This window comes from Chaetomium strumarium, assembly GCF_033439665.1.
Source record: "Chaetomium strumarium strain CBS 333.67 chromosome Unknown B0T15scaffold_4, whole genome shotgun sequence".
Lineage (NCBI taxonomy): Eukaryota > Fungi > Ascomycota > Sordariomycetes > Sordariales > Chaetomiaceae > Chaetomium > Chaetomium strumarium.
Window position 1 is genome coordinate 694,177 of NW_026944432.1, and position 22,314 is coordinate 716,490.

Consider the following 22,314-nt stretch of genomic DNA (forward strand, 5'->3'; position numbering starts at 1 on the left):
AGGCTTCAAGGCCATGACTTTATCCGTTTCCCTGAGAGAATAACGAGCCATCAGGGCAGAGGTTGATCTTGAGGTTGGAAGACGGGACCTGGACAGTATCGATGATCCGCACCTGGACTAGGTTTGTTCCTGCCTTTTCCACCAGGCATGGATATCACTCCTTCCCCAAGAGTCGAGCCTACGGAGCTGATGCATCCCACACGGGCTCTCCTGCGCAATGAGTGTGCTGTCGTAGCCTCTCTTCTGTGCTCCCTCGTCACATCGAGCGGCGGCTGTGGTTGTCATTTCGTGTCCTAGTAGTTACCGCCGTGGGTAAAAGATTATTGCCTTGCGTCTTTTGCATTGGATTAACCGTCATGGATCCCCCGAGCCGCCCGTCACCGGAAGCCTCCCCGAAATTGCTGGCCACGCCAGAGGCGTTGCTCCTCGCGCGCAAAGGCCAATCTGGCACCGGCTCGCCCAAGTTTGTCCGCATTCGAGAAGCAGCGGCACAACTCCCGCGTCAGCACATGGCTGCCCGGCGTGAGAGGACAGCTTCCCTTTGCATGCCAGCACCGCCCCTCCGTACTGCCTCGCCGGGTCTGGCCGCCCTGGTGTCCAAGTTCGAAATGCTCGATGCTGTTATCAAGGAAGAGTCCAGGCCCTCTCGGCGGCTCTCTGAGTCCGCTTCGTTCTGGTCCTCGGGGAAGCGCCCGTCAACTACGTCTGTTAACTTGCAGGGCCTGACTAGACCTCAGGCCAGCTGCCACCGGCTTACGGTCCTTCCGCTGGACAAGAACCGCTCGACCCACGCTGACATCCCTGCGACTGGGCCGGCAGTCCCTTCAACCGTTTCCAGACACCACGTCCAAGAGGCCAGAGACACAGACTCTGATAGCAGTAAAGCGAGCGGTGAGGGAGCCAACTGTGAAGCAGCCCATGGCTGGGAGAACCGAGGCAATAGAGAGGACTAGGCGTCCCCCACGAAGCCTCAGCCGTCTCCCACCGCCAGAGAGGCGCGAGGGCAATCCGTGACCCCTGAAAACCGCGCTGAGCCCGGAGCAAAGATGAGAGGCCTCTTGAGTTCGAGCACGGTCTCTGAGAAAAGGAAGCTGTTTGAGCGGTTGTCTGGTGAGTCTGTCGAGAGTCGTCAGACCTGTATCCCTGAGGGTTGCGTCCGCGGCTAATCAACAAACAAAGGGAACGAGGCAGTCGCGTCACCTGTTGTCACCCATGCCACGAGGGCCGTCACCGCGCCGTTGCCGGTACAACAGGGCCATTCAGTGTCCGCGCCTCGGGCTTCCAAAGCCATCGATACAGACGCCAGCGCTCGCCCGGCGGTCTCTCCGCCGGTACGCACACCTGCACCTCGAACCCCGTCAACCTGTCCTCGTTCTATCCCACGCGACAACAATCTTCGGTTGTTCTTGGATCACCAACAGCATGGGATCATCCCGGGCAAGAGTCACAGCGTCGCAGATATGTGCAAAGTGTTCGAGCGGGAGCTTCAAGCCAGCAGCTGTCGTTTCTCCACCACCTCGCTCCCCAACACGCTTGAACGAGCAAGGTCTGTGAAGTCTGATACGCGGGACAGGCAAGCCGCCGACAGCATACATCCATTTCAGGCGGACATCAACTGGTTGGACCGCGGGGCGAGGGACTCCGAGCCGACGCCCACTCGCCCTCCTCTCCCCGTCGTCCAATGTCCGAGGACCCCTACCGTTCGGCGGGTGGAAGGCAAGGCGCTCAGAGCAGCTCTGGTTGAAGAGCTGTCTCGGACGATCAAGCACAGAGCGAGAGAGTCACTTAGTAATGCTGATATGACCGATGAATCCCCAGTGAAGACGTCAGGTCGCGAATTGACCAAGCCGCAGCTACTGCTGCTTCCCAGGGCTTCCTTACCCGAGACTCAACCCCAGAGCCCCGGAGGCATTGAGAGCGCTCAAAGGCAGTCCGATCAAAGGCACGCGGCCAATGAGACACCTAAGGAAGTCGCCGGTTCCCACAATTCCCTGCCCGAGTCGTCTTCTTCTCCTTATCTGCAGTATTGGCAAGCGGTGAATGATGCTGTTGCGATGAAGTCCAGTCCCAGCTTGCCCAACATTGTTTTCACCGCAATGCCGGATGCTGCACGCAAAGAGCTCCGCCATATCCCGCCTTCCTTCATCTTGCTGGCCGGCCCCAACAAGATACGCAAGACGCGACACAGACACAAACGACGCAGACGGACCCATACGCCGCCGAAGATGAAGGCACTTTCGAATAGCTCAGCTGCAGGCGCTGTCTCGCCAGTGAGAGATAGAATTCATCAGTTTGAACAAATCAGCCACCCCACAGGCCGCGAGGCAGATCCGCACCAGTTACGTGACAACACGCCCGAGTCACCGAGCAGTTCCATCAAACGGCCATACGCAAAGGCACCCTCGACTTGGGGACTGAGACGCGGGTCGGAAGGGTTACGAGCGCTCTCCTTCAGCCGTCGCAAGGGGTCGACGTCGAACGGCGACGACGAGGTGTTCCAAGGGTACGGCAAGCGCAAGAGCTCGATCTCATTTCTCGGCAGGTTCAGCGCCTCCAACTTCGACGGACCGCACACGGCAGAACATCATCCTCATCCCGGCCCTCAAGTTCAACGCAAGCTGAGCACCTCCATCAAGGCCACCCTCAGGAAGATCTCCAGCTCGAAGCACAGAAGAGAGGAATCGGCGGCGGCGGCAGCGTTAGCTGCCCTCAAGACACTCCCGTCCGTCGAGGTCCTGAACAAGACGGCCATGCTTGCCCCGGGACCCCTCCGTCTCACCGGAACCGGAACCAACCAACCGGGAGCAATCCTCACAAAACCCAAAAGCTACAGCGCACTCACCCAGGGGGGAAAGGAAAACTGCCCCTCCATCACCCGCTCGCTCGCATCCCGCTCATCATGGAAGGAAAAGACTGCCGCGGCCAAGCCCGTCCTCAGCCCGGCGCCCGCGCAGGCGCGCGATCTGACTACTATCGCCAACGCCAACGCCAACCACGCATCGCAGCCCAACACCCAGGGCAGTGGCAGTGGCGGCAGCAGTATCAGTCAGAGCTGGGGCCGACGCGCAGCCGCGGCGGCGTTTGATATCGGACGGCGGCGGTTCAATGGCGGTGTTGCGCGGAAGACGAGCGCTTCGTCTGTGTCGTCGTCGTCGGCGAGGTTGACGACTTTGCTGAGGACGAAGGGCAGTCTCTCTCACGGTCTTAATCTTGATGCTGGGGGTGGTGGCTTCGTGTATTGAGGGCGGAGCAGGAGGCTAGGTAGTACCTAGTGAGTGTCTATGCGCCTGCTCAGGGGTATTGTACAAGAGCTGCGGGAAGTGAGGAAGGAAGGGCTTTGGGTCGTATCAAACACGTTATGGATAGATGTTTAGGAATGGAATGGAATGCCTGGGACGGATGATTAGGAGGCAAGGGGTTTTAAGTGTATCATTTTTGCAGGCTGCCGGGATGCATTTTGCTGTACATGTTAAACCCGCCCATACATTTTCTTTAGCTTTGCTGCTCGGCTCGTATCGTGGTGCTCCCTGTCGAGGCCGTTGGTACTTGCGACATAATAGTAACGATAGGCATGTTGGAACTACAGAGGGAGTACCAGTTCCCGCTCTCCCAGGAACGAGACCATAGCTTCTGGGAGAGTGCGCAGCTTGAGGGACTGCCGAGTGTTGGTAGCATGGTGGCTGCGGTAGGACTGTTGCAGCTCTACTGGTATGGTATCTATATCTCCAGCTGATGACACCGCAGCCAAACGTTACCCCATCGTATTCGTACCAACTGGTTGAATTAGGTATCGTCCTGCCCTCTCCGGATGGGATCCTTTTACCCCGCCAACCCCATCCCCTTCCCAATCTTCTTCACAAGCGCCTTCTTCAAATACCACTCCCTCGCCAGCCCCCTGGTCATCTTGGCAAACGTCTGTGGCGCAATCCGGCCCCTCTCGACCGCCCGGCCGAGCATGAAGATAGCGTCCGCCAGCGCCCGCTCCTCGGCGACGAGCTCGTATAGCTGGTTCCCCACCACGGTCGGCGCCACCAGCAGCTCGTCAATGTCCGGCTCCGGGTGGCTCGCCGACGACTCGATCACCGCATCCGCCTGGCGCAGGCTGTCCTGCAGGATGGCCGTGTTGGACGTGAGCAGCGCCGAGAGCTGGGCGAGCTGCGCCGACTCGGCCTGCAGGGCTGTCGTGGCCTGCAGCATGGCGACGCGCTGCGCCCGGAGGCCTTGCAGCGAGGCATCGTTCTGCGCGCGGGCCTTTTGGCGGTGCGAGTGCAGCGTTTGCGCGAGGCGGTGCAGCAGCAGGTCCTTCTCGGGGTTGGGAGGGATCGGCGGCGGCGGGACGGAGGATGGCGAGGGGATTGGGAGGGTTAGGTCGTCATCCATCAGGTCGGGCGGAGGGGGTGGCTTCGGCTTTGGCTGGACCTGGGCAGGAGGTGGTGGGGCCTGTTGCCAGGGCGGCGGTGGTGTGTTGTATGGTTGGGGTTGCACGAAGGTCGACGTTCTCCGGGGATCAGCGGGTGAGAAGGGAGGCTGAGGAGGGCCTGGCTGGAATCCGGGTGCCTGCGGATGTCCCTGATATTGCGCGACGTTGGACGGAGGCGGTTGCTGCGCAGGTGCAGCCCATGGCGGTCCTCTCGGCTCAGGTGAAGCAAGTGCTGCTTGAGGCGGCAGCGGTGGCGCCGTCTCGTAGCGCGAATGCCCGGGCATCGGCGAATGCTGCTGCGGCCCCGGAGGTCCGTCCCCGAGTGACTGAGCTGCAGGACCGCCGATTTTCGGTGGAGGTGAAGGGACACCGGGATCTGTCGCTTGTGGCGGCGCCGGCGAGGGCCGCGCTCGGGGGTGGGCCTGTGTTCCAGGTTTAGGCGGAGGCGGCGGCGGCCGGGCTTCTGCAGGGGCCTCCGACTGCACTCGGCTGGCAGGTCTCGGGGCGAGGTCGGGCGGTAGCGGCGGGACAGGAGGGGGAGTCGGCGCGTGTTGCATCGGAGGGGGTGGCCCTTGCTGGCGCGCGACCACGGGCGGCTCCTTCGCAAAGACGTCTTGCAGGATCCTGAGAAAGTCGAGGATCGTGGATTTCTGGAGCTGTGAATCAGCTTTGCTCTGTTTGCATGAGACACCACCCTGGCTTACATCCCAGAACGTCGACCATCCGGCAAGATAGGGGTGATAGACCAAACCCTGTGGGTCGACGTGCTGACCCGGACGCACCACCATGGTCTCGGTCGGCGTTACGTAGATCAGAGGGGGCTCCCGAGGGTAGGCGTGGGGCACCCAGAGGGATATGGGGAAGCGGTAGGTCGTGCCGCGGAACCGCACCGGTATTGTCCCTGACAGATGGAGGAGCAAGGCAGAGACGCCGTTCGGAAACGCTGGGGGCGCCGTTCGTCAGCCAGGCTCAGCCGAAGAGAAAAAAGGGGTTGCGCACTGTGGACGTCGGTCCTGGGCGACAGAGACGGATACTGCGACAGAGCCTGAGCGACATCGTTGTAGGTTCGGTTGACATCGTGATATTCCTGGGACGCGTGACAGAGAGGTCAGTTTCATCCTGCTGCGTCGGCGGGGTCATGTGTCGGGATGTGCCTAGTTTACGGCGGGACGGACACTTGTCAGAACGCTGTAGAGCCAATTCAAGACATGTTGTTGGACCATTGTACTGGTTGGCGCTGGCGCATTCCGGTCTGATCATCACATGATATCGCTTGGGTCAACTGTCGTTGCTTGTCGCGGAAACTCCCAGATGCCAAGTGACGTGCAATCGCGTGTCTTGGCGCCCGAGTTGCTTGGCGTCGAAGCGAATGGTGGCCCAAGCTCCGTGCGGCCCCGCAGCCACAAGGGTGCGTGGGCTCGGCTAATCGCGGGGTCGATCTTGCGTCAGCCGGGATCGCTCGGAAAGCTCCGCTCCAGTTGGAGGCACATGCTATGTCGCCGCACAATTGAATGGACGCATCCCGACCCCGAATGCTGGGATTTGAATGACGGCACCACCGTCGTGTTGACTTGGGTGACACCGTGACGGTAAGAAGCCTACCACAAACAGGTTTGTCTGCTGGTCGCCAGGAGAGGAGCCTGCACCGTCGCCGCAATCGGAAGGCGCACTCCAGGGTCCATGGAACGGGCCAACGGTGACCTTTGTGACTGTAGTGCGAGATTTTCCCGGTTCCCCACCAGGGCCCAAAACTGGAAGATCGGGTCTTTATTCTAACGACTCCAATAGTATCAAACCCCGATGCCGCAGACTCACGTTAGCTGCTTGGCGAACAGTAAACCGAGGGTCCTGTTGAAACAGAAGGGGGGCGAACTTGTCATCATCGTTTTGTGGGCTGATTACAAAACACCAGCCATCCCACGGACACCCCGGAGACGCGATGGGCGAGACTCATCAAGGTTGTCACGTTTCCAATTGTGTGTTGGACTTTCCTCCTTCAACCTCTCCTCCCACATGGTCAGCGCACAACGAGTTCTCGCACGGCTGAGGAGTATTACAGACCATCTTCTGTATACTCCTTGCGTCAGGACTTATTCTTAGTTTGACATCCAACCTATCATATCCTACAATATCTCGCGCCGTTTGGCTTCTTCAGCGTTTAACTGTCTTTACCACTGTCACCTTGTCAGCGCCAAAAGAAGTATGCTTCCTCCGATCCCCGTCTTGGCCGACTATGGAATCTCTCCAACCCATGGCTTCCTGCCGGATGTCCTGCCGTTGACGAGACTCCCGGATCCCTACTATAACAAGTGGGAAGCCGTTGTCGCCAATCTCCAAGCTCTCATTCTCAGCAAGCGGCTGCGCGGAGTTGTCGATCGCCTGCCCGTGCTCTCCACCATCGGTCTGGAACACGACGCAGAATGGCGCCGAGCCTACATGCTGCTATGCTTCATGGCCCACGGCTACATCTGGGGCGGTGACAGTCCCAGCGAGCGCCTGCCACCCTCCATCTCGATCCCGCTGCTGAAGGTGTCCGAACACCTCGAGGTGCCGCCCGTCGCCACCTACGCAGCGGTCTGTCTCTGGAACTTCAAGCCGCTCTTCATGGACGAGAACATCGATAATCTCGAGAATCTCGCCTCCCTGACCACCTTCACCGGCGCCATCGACGAGTCGTGGTTCTACCTGGTGTCGGTGGCGATGGAGGCACGCGGAGCGCCCATCATTCCCCTGATGCTGACAGCCATCGCCGCGGCGCGGGAGAACGACGCGGCAGCCGTGACACGCTGCCTTCATACCTTTGCGGAGCGCCTCGACGACCTTACCACGCTGCTCCAGCGCATGCACGAGAGCTGCGATCCGCACATCTTCTATCATCGGATCCGCCCCTTCCTGGCCGGGAGTAAGAACATGGCCGAGGCGGGCCTGCCGAACGGCGTGCTCTACGAGGACGGATCCGGCAGCGAGACGTACCGCCAATACGCCGGCGGCAGCAACGCCCAGAGCAGCCTGATCCAGTTCTTCGACATCGTCCTGGGCATTGAGCACCGCCCCACGGGCGAGAAGAAGCCCAGCCGCAACGACGACGACCGCGAAGGCCGGGCTCCGCCGCCCAAGCACAACTTCATCATGGAGATGCGCCGGTACATGCCAGGCCCGCACGCTCGCTTCCTCAACGACGTGCAGGTCGTTGCCAACATCCGCGACTTTGTCGAGCGCAACCAGGACGACCGCCCGCTGTGCATCGCTTACGACGCTTGTCTCTCGATGCTGCGCCACCTCCGCGACAAGCACATCGCCATCGTCACGCGCTACATCGTCGTGCCGAGCCGCGAAGTCCGCGCCCGCAGCCGCAGCCCCGAGGCCACGCGCCGCAGGCTCAACCTGGCCACCGCCTCGCGCCAACAGCCGCAGGGCATTGCCTACGACGCGCGCGGTGCTGCCGCCGAACAGGAGGCTGCTGCTGGCAAGAAGGGCGGGAACCTCAAGGGCACGGGCGGCACAGCGCTTATTTCGTTCCTGAAGCAGGCCCGCGACGAGACGGGCGAGCCGGCGGTGGAGGAGTGGACGAAGCGGTTCATGAGCAGGGTGGTCAAGACAGAGGGCCAAGGAGATTTCTTCGCTGGTAAGCCCGACGAAGGCGCTGGCCTGCAGGTTCAGGCGCCGACGGAGGAGGTCGAGCTGCCGGGGCTGGCGGGGACGTGGACGATGGATGAGGATGTGGGCGGCATTTGTAATTACTAAGCAGAATTAGCGACTGCGGCGGGCGTTGCGGCTTTGATGATTGCATTCAGAGGCATCAGCGGCTAGAATACAGCGTTCAGGGTAGAACGCAGTGTATGCATTGCTCACACCTGCTGGCCCTTGCTTGCTGGCCTCCTTGCTGCTTGCTATATGTGGCGAGATCCATGCTAGTGGAAAGGTACACGTTAGGAAACATCAGGCGAACATGGCCATTGATAGGTAAACCGTCCGTCAGGCTGCGAAGTCTGGTACGTAAGAGGAAAATGATACACCTGGAAAGTACTGGATTCCTATCTGATACTCACCTCTACGTGTAACTACAACTTGACTTACCTCATACCAGCAACTCCCGTCCCGTCGTACTACATATCCACCACATTACTCATCATCACCCCTCTCACCAGCGTCTTCGCCCGCAGAAGCGGCATCGCGCCTCGCCTTCTTCCACTCCCTCCTCCGCTCCCGCTTCTCCTTGTCCTCCATCGCTCTCTTGTACATCTTCTCCGGCGTCGTCCCCGACAGGTACAGCCCCAGCTTCGTGAGTTCAGACATCTGCTCCGGCGGAACGACCTTGAGACAGCTGCTTTTGGTCACCTTGGTTTTCTTCTTCTTGCTGCTCTTACTACCACCATCGCCGCCGCGCCCTAGCTGCTGTTCTTGGTTGGGATTGCTGTCCTGGTACTCACCGACACTGTTGTTATCGTGGTTGTTGTTGTACCCCGCGAAGGGGTTGACCGCCACGTCGGAGTAGGGCTGCATTGGGCGGAAGAACGAGGAGGAAGTAGGACGGGGATGGCCTGAATCTGCGGCGGCTCGGGTTGTTGTTGCCGGGCGGTGGCTGGGGATTGCATGAGAGGCCTGGGAGACGGGGAGGGAAGCTGTGCTGCCCTGTCGTGAGTACACTGAGGAAGGGGGTGGGACGGGGGACGGGGGAGGATGAGGGAGGCTTTGGCTTTGGTTAGAAGGCATGGAGTTGTCCGGCAGAGTTATTAGGAGAATGTTAGTTGCCGCTTGGCTAGTGTCGTGGTAGTGGCTAATGCCTGTGGTGCCGCGAAGGGGGTAATGGGAAGAGGCTCGAGTGCTCTGGTTTATATCTCTTGACAGGCCGCTCGTGTCCAGATACAATGCCCATTCAAGTGAGTGAACAATGAGTGCGAAGGTTCAGGATGCTTCAGCTCAATCCCTGTTGTCCGTCCTTGTTCAAAGAACCGGTGGCCCAAGCCCTAAGTTGAAAGAAACACAATCCCAGCTGACCAAGCTTGCCTTTGTACAACTTTAGAAGACGATAGACATTGTTTCCTAATTCTTGCTGGACATTGCCCAACGCTCTGGGTGTTTCCTCTGAGGTCAAGGAGGATCACGGCGACCAACAGGCGGCAGCTGCGTCTAGCCACGACCCTGACGGCTGTGTATACTGGTCGCCCGTCGCATCGGCACCTGCGAGAGATCCTCAAGGAGCTCGCGTGCGACTCTTCTGACTGAGGAGGCCAGTGGGCATGGATCCTTGGCTGGAAACGACTTGTGCCCATATCGGACGAGGTTGGTCGGGTATTAAGTATCGTATTGCACCCACCAAACGCCGCCCATGAGCTCGTCAGCCTGACCCGGCATCCGAGTAGCCGTCTAATACGTATCGTACAGCATCCTTTTACCCAAGCACAAGTGTCCGTCCCGACACTGGCATCCTTCCTTGGTCTCCGAAAATCGTAGAGTCGTTGTTTGATCACTCGGGGCTGGAGGGAGTCAGCTTGCGCGCCGCGCCTAGGAAGAAGGCGTACCCACCAGAGAATAGCGCCGGCCCAGCCGCTGGCAAGGAAGGTAACGGCGACCTGATGGTCTGTCAGCAGGGAGACACTGATGAAGCGAAACGGTGAAACGTACGCCGAATGCGGCAACGCTTCGGACGATGGGGGCGTTCTCCGAGACGAACAACGCGTTGTACGCCCCAGTAATCGGGTTGTAAGATCGGCGCGAGCCGCTGATACGCTTGGGAGGCATGGCGATCGTGGTGGTGGTTGTCTTATCTTGGTGGACGGTTGCGATAGACGCACGTCTGTTGAAGGTCTTGATGTAGAGGCAAGCCGATTTTTTGGCTAACGCACGGACCCTTTCGGATAGGTGGGCCCATGCGCCGCGGAGTCAGCAGCGTCTTGGCGCTCGTCACCCCGCCGGATGTGCGCTTCGAATCGGGCCCGGCGAACGACGAACTTGGCGAGTTCCTCTGTTCACGATCTGACCCATTGGAGCTCTCTTCTGTCCAATTCCTACAAAGACGACGATGCCATGCCTGCCTGACCCGTCCAACATCTCTCGCGTATCTCGAATCGAAAATGGCTGAAAACCAAAATTCTCCGTTTGCCGGCGCCGGGGGTTTTACCGTGCCCTCCATGCCGTCCCCGGCGCCGAGCACCACATCGACAATCAAATCCGTGAGCGGCCTGCCCCGGCCCCGCACCCATGCCCTGCGGCCCGGTTCCGCAAAGGAAGACCAGGTGCGGCATTTCGTATCAGAGCGCCTGAACCACATCACCCGCCGCTTCCTCAAGCGGACCGGCAAGGCCCCGCCCGGCAGCGAGGTGGAGGGCTACAACTCGATGCGAGATCTGTGCAAGGACCTCGAGGGCGTCATCAACATTGTCTGGCTGTCTGGCACCCGTATGTCCCATGCTGTCCTCGACTCGCTGTCAGAGAAGGGGCAACCGTACTAATCCGCAGTATAAGCTAACCTGCAAATCCCGCTGCTCCTACACATTGCCGGCGAGTTCAACACATGGCTGGCTGGTCTGCCACCGTCCCCCGCCGCCACGTTTGCCACGCTCCGCAAACTCGACCACTGCTTTGCCAGTTTGCTGTCTGGCGAGGACATAGAGACGCACGAGCCGCTTCCGGGGTTTGACAGCGGTCGCCGGGCGGGGATGAGCAAGACGGACATGGTGCGCTGCAGGAGCGTGGTCGAGGAGGCGCGGGTCTTGGTCGTGGAGGTCATGAGCCGGGAGCGCGAGGCCGACGGCGACGGGGAAGAGGAGCAGACCGCCGATGAGGACGCAAGTGGCGTTGAGACACAGGTGGAGTCAGATGCCGAGCTGTTCGAGGAGGATGAGGAGGAGGAAGACTTGTTGTTCATGGACGTTGCGCGGGTGTACGAGAACACGCTGGTGAAGCTTGGGGAGACTCTTGGGGAAACGCTTGGTGAGGTAGCGTTGAATGATACAACAATAGAAGAGTGATTTAGGCTGAAGCGTCAAGGAACGCTAGCACAATCGTAGTAGGTGATGATGATGTAGGTCAAGTTAGGAGTTGCCAACCGATATCAAGTATTACTAAGACATACAACTCAGAGAAGTATCAGATAGTTCTCAGTAGCTAACACGGAGGTTTGTTCAGAATAGGTGGCTGTCAGGCATGCTTGCTAGACGGCATCTCTGACCCCCAGAAGATAATGCGCTGACCTGACTTGGGCAGTCACCGGGACCTCACGGAGCCAGTGCGTCCCGTTTGTCGACAGGCGGCGGTGATTACTTGATGGGAGTACAGGGAGAAGCCAGGCACGAACGTCGTGGCAAGTAGTTGGCGACGAACTCGACGACCCACGAGCGAGGCATTCTTCTTGCAGCTCCATAGCTCATGTTCAGAGTCCGAGGTCCCAATGCGAAGCTGTTCATGTATGGACGCCACGCCGTCACAGCGTCCACCGAGACATAAGAGAATCTAGGGGGATGCTGGGCGAGGAGCTCAGTGATGTGTTGCAGGCTTTGATGCAGCATACTTCCGGTGGACATGTCTAGGTCGGTCGTTCTAATACGGTACGTAACCCGCAGATCCCCGGCCGCACGCCGTCCGCACGCCCTCCGCCGCGTTTTGCGCCGGTGCGGTACTGTGCTACACGAAAGGATGGGCAGCTGCGGAATCGCGTGAGCCCGTAAGCGCTAATGCAAAGGCATCCTCCCCGTCCCGCACCTTGCTGGATAGATGCCGAAGTGGCTCGGAATTTAGAGGAGGACTGTCGGGTAATCAGGGGGTACATTATGCCTTATGGAAAGTCGCAGTCGGAAAGGGGGGTCACATTTTTCCCGCACCCCGTATCAGATCGGGCTGCCACGACGTCACTTGTGGCACCTGCTTCCTTATACGTACCTGCTAGTAGTAGTCACATCAAGAGGGAGGAAGGTTCTGCAGCTGACGGGCTCACTGTGTGGCAGTACAACCTAATCGGCCCTACGTCTAATTCCGCCATGGGGGCCAAGCCTAACTTGCAGGCGAGCTTGGATATGGCTCTTAGCTTCGTGCCTGATAGTTTGGTAGAGAAACAGACCATCAGGTTACCGGCTATAGTAGTATAGTGAGACTACAGTATACATTCATGGGATGGGGTAGGGCTGATCTAGAACGACAGCTAGGACGTCGATGTCCCTGCGTCGATATCATCTTGTCAGTCCCCAAACATCTACAGGAAGATGTCCGCTACGCCTTCACGGAAAGCATCCGTCACATGTCGACAGGTCCAGGACCGATCCTCTCAGGTACCTTACGTAGACCATCGTAAATCTGATGTCAGCGAGTCTGAGAGAGTGTCATGTCGCATGGACTTGGAATGTGGTCCCCTTTTTGACCGCCATTCTCTACAGTGGCCGTCAGCCTTCTGTGGTAGGCGAGCTCAGGTTGTATCGCAGGCTGAACTTGGTGACACAACAGTTCTACATCCGCCCAACAAGGAAAGCTGGTGATCATGCCTACCATTCGCGAGGTGAAGCCGCTGGCTGCCATACCAATCCACGCATATCATTTGCCGCAGCGGCAAGAAGTTGATATTAGGTAACGTACCTAGGTCAGTTAGGGTTGGGTTGACTTGCGTTGATTCATCAGAGTCTCTATGTCATACGGGTCATCATGCGTAGGCGAATATGGATCCTTCAGTACAACGGGACACATCGTTCTCCTCCTTCTGGTTGCACAAGAAGGATCTCGTGTCTGTCCGTCAGCCAGATTGACACCGGTATGAACTGTGAACCATCCATTCTCGCAGCTTCACCGCCGTGCCGCCATAGCCGAAGCGTGAAGGGAGTCCGAGACGGGAGTCCGGAAGGGGAACCGGGAGTGCTGGACAGAAGAGTCGAACTTGCTCTAGTACACAAGAACATAAATATCTGAAGACATCTCCTTCGAAACAACGGAAAGACACCCAGCCATCAGCCCCATCCTCACACTTGTTCAACCATCACCCAACTTACAACAAGCCCAACAATCCCACCTCTCAAAAAATGAAGGTCACCGCTATCCTCTGCACCCTCATGGCCGCCGTTGCCGTCACTGCCTCGGCCGTGCCCGAGATCGAGGCTCGCGACGTCTGCGGCCCCGGCTACGGCGGCGACCAGCGGCGCACCAACAGCCCCTGCGCGGCTTCCAACGGGGACCGCAACTTCTGCGGCTGCGACAGGACCGGTGTGGTGAGTGGGCAATTCAAACCCCCACCAAAAAGAAAATTCAAAATTCCTTGGATGGTATGGTATGGATACTAATGCGTTGTCACTTCCTGAAAACAGGTCCAGTGCCGCGGCGGCAAGTGGACCGAGATCCGAGACTGCGGCTCTGGAACTTGCCATGGCGGCAACGATGGTGGTGCTGTGTGCTAGATTCCGAGCGGGTAGCATACACCATATGGTGAGACCTGCCATCTGATTTGGTATGATGACCCTTACTTCCCGTCATAGATGCATCCTCAGGGGAATAAAGCTGACGTCTACTAGTTGGCAGGATAGGGGGCCAGTGCGAAAATTGGGAGTTCGAGAAGAGGGCGATATGACAGGAAGATTCAACATCAACCGGATGGCCTACTCTTCGGGGACCACACGCTCGTTAGCACTAGCCGGACACTTACTTAGCACATAAATCTGATGGAGTCATGAGCTATTCTTGTCCCTGTGGTCTTGTGCCTTGTTTTGTTCGACGCCGTGATAATAATCATCGATTCTACCTGTAGTCCTGTACATGTCTATGAATGTCCCTCTCCCTGGCCCTGAGCACACCATTCTGCCGGCCTGCAATTGACTTCTGGTATGACCTCTAAGCAGTTGCCTCGTTGAATCCACTTACAATATATCTCTCGCCACAGCCGCAGGGATGTGCCTTTGACGCACATCAGCCCGAGCGATGAACGACCTGTACTAGTTCCTTCAGCAAAGCGTCTAGCTGCTGTCCCGGAACCCACCATTTGCCCCGACCGGGTATTCTATCCCCGCACGCTCTCAGCTCATTCCGTATCTGGCATCTCGGCAGGTCAATGTCCGTGGGCGAACTCTTGGCTGGCTTGGCACGCCATGCTTCCTAGCCTCCGTTCCAGCCTAATTCCTGCTTGGCACCGGGGATGCCAGGTCGCGCCGAGCCGGAACCCCGGGCCCGCTGTCCGTCTTCCGGCTCAGCGTCCGTCCTAGCGCGACCCGAGCAAGCGGCGACAAAAGGCACAACAACGTGTATGCAGATCTCTGATTTTCCGTCGATGCCACTTCGAGGTTGCATTCCGCGGCGCCGTGGGTCTTGAGGAGAAAATGGGGAGCGGGAAGAGTCCGGGGCAATGGATAGACATACCTTATTAATACCGGACGGGATCTCCTCCCAAGTATTTTTCCTTAGTCCTCCAGTCTCGTTGCTGTCTCCCTTCCCAGCCACGGCAACGGCGCGACCAAAGAACCGGCATAATGGCTCGTGGCATCGCTCTCCTCAGCCTCGCGTCGGCACTCCTCGGCGTGGCCCACGGGCAGAAACCCGGGTCGGCGAAGGAGGTGCACCCCAAGATCACGACGTACCGGTGCTCCAACCGGGGCGGGTGCAAGGCGCAGACCAACTACATCGTGCTGGACTCGCTGGCGCACCCGATCCACCAGGCGACATCGCTCGCCAACAACTGCGGCGACTGGGGCAGCAAGCCTAACGCGACGGCCTGCCCGGACAAGGAGTCGTGCGCCAAGAACTGCATCATGGAGGGCATCCCAGACTACAGCCAGTACGGCGTGACCACCCAGGGCACGGCGCTGCGGCTGCAGCAGCTGCTCGACGGGCGGCTGGTCACGCCGCGCGTGTACCTGCTCGACAAGAGCGAGCAGCGCTACGAGATGATGCACCTCGCCGGCGCCGAGTTCGCCTTCGAGGTCGACGCCGCCAAGCTGCCCTGCGGCATGAACAGCGCCCTGTATCTGTCCGAGATGCACCCCACCGGCGCCCGCAGCAAGCTCAACCCGGGCGGCGCCTACTACGGGACGGGCTACTGCGACGCCCAGTGCTTTGTGACGCCCTTCATCAACGGCGTTGTACGTTTTATCCCTCTCCCCTTTATCCCTCACCCCCCGGCCCCCACCCAACAACGAAAGAAGAAATTCTAATAAGAGTACAAAACAACAACAGGGCAACATCGAAGGCCACGGCTCGTGCTGCAACGAGATGGACATCTGGGAAGCCAACGCGCGCGCAACGCACCTGGCGCCGCACCCGTGCAACAAGCCCGGGCTGTACCTCTGCTCGGGCGACGACGAGTGCGGCGACGACGGCGTGTGCGACAAAGACGGCTGCGCGTGGAACCCGTACCGCGTCAACGTGACCGACTACTACGGCGCCTCGGCGCGCTTCCGCGTCGACACCACGCGGCCCTTCACCGTTGTCACCCAGTTCCTCACCAGCACTCCAAACCCCCCCCAAAACGGAAAGGGTCATAACAAAAAAAAGGAACTGACCAAAATTCACCGGCTCTACGTGCAAGACGACAAAGTCATCGAATCCTACACGGTCGACGCGCCAGGCCTGCCCAAGACGGACTCGCTGACGGACGAGTTCTGCGGGGCCACGGGCGCCGCCAAGTACCTGGCGCTGGGCGGTACGCGGGGGATAGGCGAGGCGCTCGAAAGGGGGATGGTGCTGGCCATGAGCATCTGGTGGGACGAGGGCGGCAACATGAACTGGCTCGACTCGGGCGAGGCCGGGCCGTGCGATCCCTGGGAGGGCAACCCGGCGAATATCACAAAGGTCGAGCCCGGGCCGGAGGTGACGTTTAGGAATTTGCGGTGGGGGGAGATTGGGAGTACGTTTGGTGACAGGGTAAGGTTGTAAGGACTTCACTACTAAGTTACAGGTAGTTATTGGTTGACGGAGGGATGAGAGCTGCTTAGTATGGCTGTATGCCTGGTGGCGCGTTGTCTGCTGTCTGCCTGGAATCAGTATTCTATAGGGCGAATCATTATTTGTTAAAATTTTGACCGTGACGCTCGCGCAAAATCCCGGCGGTGAACTCCTAATGGTTTGTGGCGTGTGGGCGCTGACTAGTCCAATGTGACTTCGTTGCTGACGTCGCCGTTATTACCGCTTTGGGTGGGCGTGAGGCGCTCCAAAATACCCCCGGAATGATCGCTGCCTGGATATTGATAGACTGCTCTGACGGTCAGACACCGTGAGGGATATACGCAGAGTCCAGTCGGGCCTGTGCCCTGACATGGGCCGAGTAATCGAGGCTGGCTACCCGGTGAGGCTCGTCAGCTGCAAGGTGTTCTCGCTCAGTAATGGGAATGATCCCGAGGAGCTGAGAGGCAGCGACACACACAGAAAGCGACGGGACCGAGCTGAGGTCAGATACTACTAGTAGTACTAGTAGTTGAGGACAGCAAGGCTGAAAGAGGAAGTTCCAGACGATGCAGACCTGGATGTCATGAGAACGTCGGCTCAGCACTAGCAACGACGATGTGTAATCGCCATCACTGTACAACGGGCGGCTGAGGCCATGAGCTTCACGCCACCTTTCATAAGTCTGTGTCAAGGAGGACGACAAGAGGGATATAAATCCAACGGTATCTCTCCCTTCGACCAGCATCCATCATCCAGCACTCGCAGCACTCACCTAACAAAACATCACAACCACCAAATCACAAATCAACCACCACTCTTCTCAGACCAAGACTCTTCTTGTCATCCTCTCAAAATGGGCTTCACCTACTACTCCGGCCCCTCGTCCAACTTCCCGCCCATGAGCCAGTGGAAGTCGTTCGAGGAGATCTTCAACCTCAACAAGCCGCAGATGTTCGCGACGGGCGACACGGGCGAGGACGTGGGCCGGATCTGGAACGCGGTGCTCGAGTGCGCCAAGCTGGGCGTCGAAGAGCGTGTCATCTTCGCCATTATCATGCAGGAGAGCACGGGAAACGTGGGCGTGCAGACGACCTACAACGGCGACGGCCACGCCACGGCCGGCCTGATGCAGTGCGACGGCAGCCCCGGCTACCCAGGCCAGCACGGCCTCTCGCAGGACCAGATCACCGGCATGGTCCGCGCCGGCACCCAGCACTTCAAGCAGAACCTGCAGCAGTTCGGCGACGCCGATAACGCCGATACCATCTATAAGGCCCTGCGCGCCTACAACTCGGGCTCCGTCAACCCGAGCAACCTGAGCGATGGCCTCGGCGCTACTGCCAGCTATGTCAGCGACGTCGCCAACCGTCTGTGCGGCCGTCTTCCTTGAGGGGAGATTTGGAGACTAGTTAGTACTGAGGAGGGGGATATTACTAGTAGTCGAGGGGTTGGAAAGTATGAGTGTTTTTGTCAGAGGAAGGGCTGAGCTTGGATCGTTCTTTTTGGATGAAGGGTGCTAGTTTGTGAGTGCATAGACAATAGTGTTGAAGATAGGTACAATACATGCTGGCTTATTTGCACCTAGAACTCCATTTTAACCGTCACATGCACGGCCGTGAAGGGATACAAGCCCGTCTTCACGCACACAAATCCATTGCTGGGAAATATAATGCACCGGAAGCGTGGGACCGCCGTGACCATCGATTGCGAGGGCTCCAGATGATATCCACGGTTTTGGGAGCATTGCTGTACTGTTTTGATCCTGGAATCCGCTCACGTGTTTCCCGTCACACAGCATAAGAGGCGTGGACCAATCTCTCGGGCGGCGCCAGGCAGCGCCAGGCAGCACTGTGCCATTTCCACCTAGAGCCACCACCTCAGGCTGTCTTCTGTTGTTAACCTTTATGCGGCTCACTCTCGCACCTCGCCGCCATGGACAGCAAAGCATCAACCTCTTTGGCAAAGTTGCAGATTTCAAGTTGTGAACCAGACCCGCAAGCGAGCCGCGCAACCACACCTCCCTCCTCCGCAACGCAGGCTGGCCATCGCTCGGGCCAATGTTGCCAGCAATGCGAGGCTCTGATCCGTGTCATACGTCGGCCGGCCGGGCCCAGGCGTAAAGTCAACATAAACGGCAATCTTGCTGATGTCTTTTACGGCCGCGAAGACATTGAGGAGTCGATCCGAGGTGGTTGTCCGACCTGTCGCATCTTCTTAGAGGCTGTCCTTCATTTCTCTCGACACAGAAACGGCTGGAAACCCCCCGAGAGCATCCGCGTTAATTGGGCGCCCCGACGATCATTCCACTCGTTCCGGCTTACAGTCCAGGCTTTCGGTGACTGGAGCTCCAAGCCGGGCGCCACGGTCGAGCTCCACGCTCCTGAGGATGTCAACTTGTGTGACTGGCCGCTTAGACCACCGCCCTTCAGCACTTCGACCGCCGCAAAACTTGCCCAGATTGACAAGTGGCTTCAGCAGTGCCGCAAGAGCCACGTCCACTGCCGTCTTGGCGACGGTGATGACTCTAGGGAACAGGCAACACCACTGCCAAAGCGCGTGCTTGACATCTCGTCCCCCGATGGAGAGATACGCCTCCACGAGCCACAGGGCACTACCAGCACCGGGCGTTACATCTGCCTCAGTCATTGCTGGGGCGATTCCCAGCCGCTCACAACAAGTCGCTCAACACTCGAGAGCCGGAAACGCGCCATCCCTTGGGATACGATTCCTCCGTCCTTCCAGGACGTCGTTACCATCACCAGAAAGCTCGGAGTACGTTTTCTTTGGATCGACAGTCTCTGTATCATTCAGGACGACCACAAAGACTGGGCCGAGCAGGCGCCAGCCATGTGCGCCATCTACCGCGGCGCCTTCCTGACCATCGCCGCCACGAGATGCGAGGGTTGTCACGATCGCCTCCTTCCTACTCTCGATCAGCGCCTGTGCGGGACCGACGAGAAGGGAAACCCCCTGGAAGTCGTTCTCCGCGTGGCATGTCCTCACCTTCGTCACTGGGGCACGGAATCGGCCTATTCGTTTCTAGAGCGAGCGTGGATCTTCCAGGAGCGCTTGCTTTCCAGGAGAGTAGTGCACTTTGGCTTCGATGAAGTGTTCTGGGAGTGCATGGAAAGCACCAGCTGTCAGTGTGATCCTGAGGACGTATATGACATCAATTTGACGCTACCCATTAAGTCGATTCGCTACAGGCAATCCAACCCTGACGCGGCGGACTCGACATTGAAGTCCCAGTGGCGAATCTGGCACGAGATTGTCGACTTCTACACGCATCTCCAGCTCACGTACGCTACGGATCGGCCAGCTGCTATCCTGGGTTTAGCAAGGGAGATGGAGCCCCTTCGGAAAGGGCTTTACATGGCGGGAGTCTGGGAGGATAACCTGCCCGCTGATCTCGCGTGGTATGTTGATAAGTACCATGGAAGGTTCAGCAGCAGCAGCAGCAGCCGGTGTCGACCAACATGGTCCTGGACATCAATCAGTTTCCCGTGTTACTACTCACCCTCATGGGTCGATGGCGCCGTCGAGGTAGTCGTCATTGAGTCCCCAGCTCCGCCCGCCAGCAAACCGCACACACAGCATACCAATAGCAAGAAGTCACTTGGTGCCATTACCCTGAGGGGAAGGGTTTTTACGGGCACCTCGGATACTACAATGAATGATCAGGACATTTCGGGAAAGGGACCAACGCCGGGACACACCTGGCTGCGCAGGTCCTTCGCATGCGGTAGTTTCAGTCGAAGAGGAAGGAGAGCATTTTACAGCCCGGACATTCCATTTAACACGCCTTTCCCTCCGGATGGCCAGCAGGTCTTCTGCCTCGCGATCGGCTTTGACGCAACAAAGACCCAACATTTTGACGTGGGCCTCGTACTCCAATGCGTGGATGAGGGCGAGCAGCTCTATGAGCGCCTCGGGATTGTCCGGGTCGAGGGAGGTGGTGCTGACCCAAAGGAAAGAAGGCCGGGTGGTGGCTTCGACGGCTTTCATGGGTTGGAGATCAAGACCATCACGCTCATTTGAAGAAGTGTGGATCACAGTCGGCGGACGCAAAGATTGCTTAGCACTTAGTAACTTCTACTGAAGCACTCTTTCGAGAATCGAAGAAGTATCAATCGCATACAGTATGTGGCCAGACCGGGCGAAGCATGTTTATCAAGATCTATCCTTCTTGACCGTCGCGCCGCCAGCGCCCGACTCGAGCAGCCTTCACAGAATCTCGAGATCGTGCTCCCTCGTCTATTAGCCTGGCATCTATCTCCCACCCGACTTTACGCAGCTTGACGCACCAAGTAGACACACAATCCAGCGCGCGAGAGTGTGCACTGAATAATCTGTACCACGAGTTGCACCGCGCGCACCCCTGCATCTGCGGTGTGATCTCCGCAGGCTGGCGGGCGTCTCCCGTCGTATGGATTCGCCCGATCCGGAAACTCGGAACAGCACTCCGGAGGACAGCACAGCACTTTCTTACGACGGACTGGCATCAATGAGTTATAAAATCGGTGGCCGCGGCCGAATCGTTTGTCGACGGAGTCCAATTTTCTAGCACCCCTTTTTCCCTCGGTAGCACTTCCTCCCTTTCCTCCCACAATCCTCGTAAGTCGTAACAGACCCCTGAACATAGATTTGCTTGCTGTCGCTCACGGATCCTGTATACACCCACCACCAGGGCCCCCGCTGCCAGACATTGTACTGTAGCGCAGCGGCAGCCATGAAGTTCGAAACCGTCTTCGCGGCAGGGGCCTGGCTCGCGTGCACGGCGACAGCCATCGGGCCGGCGTCGCCCAAGTCGCCGCCACGCCTCAAGGGCCACCCGGCCAAGATGGACAACTGGCGCTGGCCCAACCCGTTCGCGCACCAAGAGAAGCAACAACAACAACAAGAAAAGAAATTCGCCGCGGCCTGCGACGTCGAGCGCACCTTCGCGGCGCGGGAATTTCTGCTCGACGACCTCGCCGAGAACCCGCCCGCGGGCCTGCTGCCGTACCGCGACGCGCTGCGGGACGTCTTCTCGGCGCGCGAGTACCCGGGCAGCTGGGACGGCATCGACCCGCACGGCTACGACCGCAACCTGCTGGCGATGCGCTACGCCGACGTGCCGCTCCGGGTGCGCGAGTGGATCGAGGAGCAGGAGCGGCGCGACGGGCCGGGGAAGGGGCTCTTTGCCGTCTACCAGGTTCCCCTCTCCGGCACCAGGGTGTTGGATACCGTCAAGGTCCCCGCCGAGACGCCCGTGAGCGAGGAGTGGCGGGCCCGGGACGAGGGGCGCATCGCTATCTTTGCGCCGGGGGCGCTGCATGAGGCGCTGCCGCTTTGGGTGGCCGAGGGGAGTGGCTGCGAGGGTATGTTTCATTTGTCCTTTTTCGTCCTTTTCCATGGTGGTTGAGGTAATGTGAAGTGTTCTTTTGCTTCGGCTGGCTGACGTTGAAGCGTAGAAGCGCTCCTCGATCTCTCTAGGTATAGCGCCGAGCTGGTCGACGGCGGCGTCGTGGCGTACCCCGTTCACCACAGCCTCCCCAAGCGGTCGCAGAACATGCGGGATATGGAGTTCACGGTCAAGGCTCAGGTGCTGAAGCTGAAGGAGGGTGAGGATGCCGAGGGTGTGGAGGCAGTTCAGAAGGCCGAGGAGACTCAAAATGTCGAGGAGGTGCAAGCGGATGAGAAGGCGAGTTCATCAAGGGACACCAATAGTGCCGGCAAGGACGAGCTATGAGCTGCATCTTCTTTGGGGTTGGAGGGAAATGGACCGAGATGATGCCGTGGTATACACCTGTACAATATCTACTTAGCGATAAATAGTGAGCTGTGACTGCTAATTGGCTTATGATTTCCGTGACAACCCACGCGGAATGTCCCTCTTCTCCGGGAGACTGCCGTAATATGGTGTTCAAATAGTGAGCCAGGCTGGATTTACTCTCAGACTAATTCGCGTGTTGCAAACTCGGTAAACAGCGATTAATTCATACTAGTAGTCATCCAATCCTAACTTCCTGCTTGAGTGCCAAGTCTCCCGAACAAATTCATTCGTT

The 22,314-nt window shown here is 58.6% G+C and overlaps 10 protein-coding genes across 10 annotated transcripts; 8 read left to right on the forward strand and 2 right to left on the reverse strand.

The window, feature by feature from the left end:
* Positions 1–1,046: 1,046 nt before the first annotated feature.
* B0T15DRAFT_555133 (uncharacterized protein) lies at positions 1,047–3,244 on the forward strand (the record flags this gene model as incomplete). The annotated part of the gene is made up of 3 exons (XM_062870379.1): positions 1,047–1,110; positions 1,180–1,331; positions 1,422–3,244. 3 exons carry the CDS (start codon positions 1,047–1,049, stop codon positions 3,240–3,242), a joined length of 2,037 nt encoding a protein of 678 aa, XP_062720980.1.
* A 479-nt stretch (positions 3,245–3,723) lies between these two features.
* On the reverse strand, positions 3,724–6,132 carry B0T15DRAFT_191188 (UEV domain-containing protein). Its single transcript, XM_062862443.1, has 4 exons — positions 5,596–6,132; positions 5,420–5,507; positions 5,125–5,363; positions 3,724–5,070 (listed from the first exon to the last, which is right to left on the reverse strand). The coding sequence occupies exons 1-4, from the start codon at positions 5,641–5,643 to the stop codon at positions 3,820–3,822; spliced, it is 1,626 nt and encodes a 541-aa protein (XP_062720981.1). The 5' UTR covers positions 5,644–6,132; the 3' UTR covers positions 3,724–3,819.
* A 76-nt stretch (positions 6,133–6,208) lies between these two features.
* Positions 6,209–8,521, forward strand: B0T15DRAFT_531626 (Indoleamine 2,3-dioxygenase-domain-containing protein). The gene is made up of 2 exons (XM_062869261.1): positions 6,209–6,396; positions 6,610–8,521. The coding sequence occupies exons 1-2, from the start codon at positions 6,221–6,223 to the stop codon at positions 8,162–8,164; spliced, it is 1,731 nt and encodes a 576-aa protein (XP_062720982.1). The 5' UTR covers positions 6,209–6,220; the 3' UTR covers positions 8,165–8,521.
* A 1,427-nt stretch (positions 8,522–9,948) lies between these two features.
* On the reverse strand, positions 9,949–10,162 carry B0T15DRAFT_367549 (uncharacterized protein; the record flags this gene model as incomplete). The annotated part of the gene is made up of 2 exons (XM_062864179.1): positions 9,949–9,993; positions 10,046–10,162. Coding segments are annotated over 2 exons (162 nt in total), but the record flags the coding sequence as incomplete, so codon positions are not given.
* Positions 10,163–10,494: 332 nt separating this feature from the next.
* B0T15DRAFT_484896 (uncharacterized protein) lies at positions 10,495–11,553 on the forward strand (the record flags this gene model as incomplete). Its single annotated transcript, XM_062866254.1, has 3 exons — positions 10,495–10,819; positions 10,886–11,353; positions 11,528–11,553. 3 exons carry the CDS (start codon positions 10,495–10,497, stop codon positions 11,551–11,553), a joined length of 819 nt encoding a protein of 272 aa, XP_062720984.1.
* A 1,476-nt stretch (positions 11,554–13,029) lies between these two features.
* Positions 13,030–14,091, forward strand: B0T15DRAFT_531631 (uncharacterized protein). Its single transcript, XM_062869263.1, has 3 exons — positions 13,030–13,608; positions 13,705–13,844; positions 13,909–14,091. Exons 1-2 carry the CDS (start codon positions 13,423–13,425, stop codon positions 13,792–13,794), a joined length of 276 nt encoding a protein of 91 aa, XP_062720985.1. The 5' UTR covers positions 13,030–13,422; the 3' UTR covers positions 13,795–13,844; positions 13,909–14,091.
* Positions 14,092–14,445: 354 nt separating this feature from the next.
* On the forward strand, positions 14,446–16,403 carry B0T15DRAFT_433852 (cellulase). Its single transcript, XM_062865784.1, has 2 exons — positions 14,446–15,465; positions 15,560–16,403. The coding sequence occupies exons 1-2, from the start codon at positions 14,857–14,859 to the stop codon at positions 16,256–16,258; spliced, it is 1,308 nt and encodes a 435-aa protein (XP_062720986.1). The 5' UTR covers positions 14,446–14,856; the 3' UTR covers positions 16,259–16,403.
* Positions 16,404–16,904: 501 nt separating this feature from the next.
* B0T15DRAFT_531636 (uncharacterized protein) lies at positions 16,905–17,849 on the forward strand. Its single transcript, XM_062869264.1, has one exon. It carries the CDS (start codon positions 16,923–16,925, stop codon positions 17,655–17,657), a length of 735 nt encoding a protein of 244 aa, XP_062720987.1. The 5' UTR covers positions 16,905–16,922; the 3' UTR covers positions 17,658–17,849.
* A 290-nt stretch (positions 17,850–18,139) lies between these two features.
* Positions 18,140–20,402, forward strand: B0T15DRAFT_531637 (heterokaryon incompatibility protein-domain-containing protein). The gene has a single exon (XM_062869265.1). It carries the CDS (start codon positions 18,200–18,202, stop codon positions 20,303–20,305), a length of 2,106 nt encoding a protein of 701 aa, XP_062720988.1. The 5' UTR covers positions 18,140–18,199; the 3' UTR covers positions 20,306–20,402.
* Positions 20,403–20,740: 338 nt separating this feature from the next.
* B0T15DRAFT_191318 (uncharacterized protein) lies at positions 20,741–22,177 on the forward strand. Its single transcript, XM_062862444.1, has 2 exons — positions 20,741–21,627; positions 21,721–22,177. Exons 1-2 carry the CDS (start codon positions 20,997–20,999, stop codon positions 21,996–21,998), a joined length of 909 nt encoding a protein of 302 aa, XP_062720989.1. The 5' UTR covers positions 20,741–20,996; the 3' UTR covers positions 21,999–22,177.
* Positions 22,178–22,314: the final 137 nt, after the last annotated feature.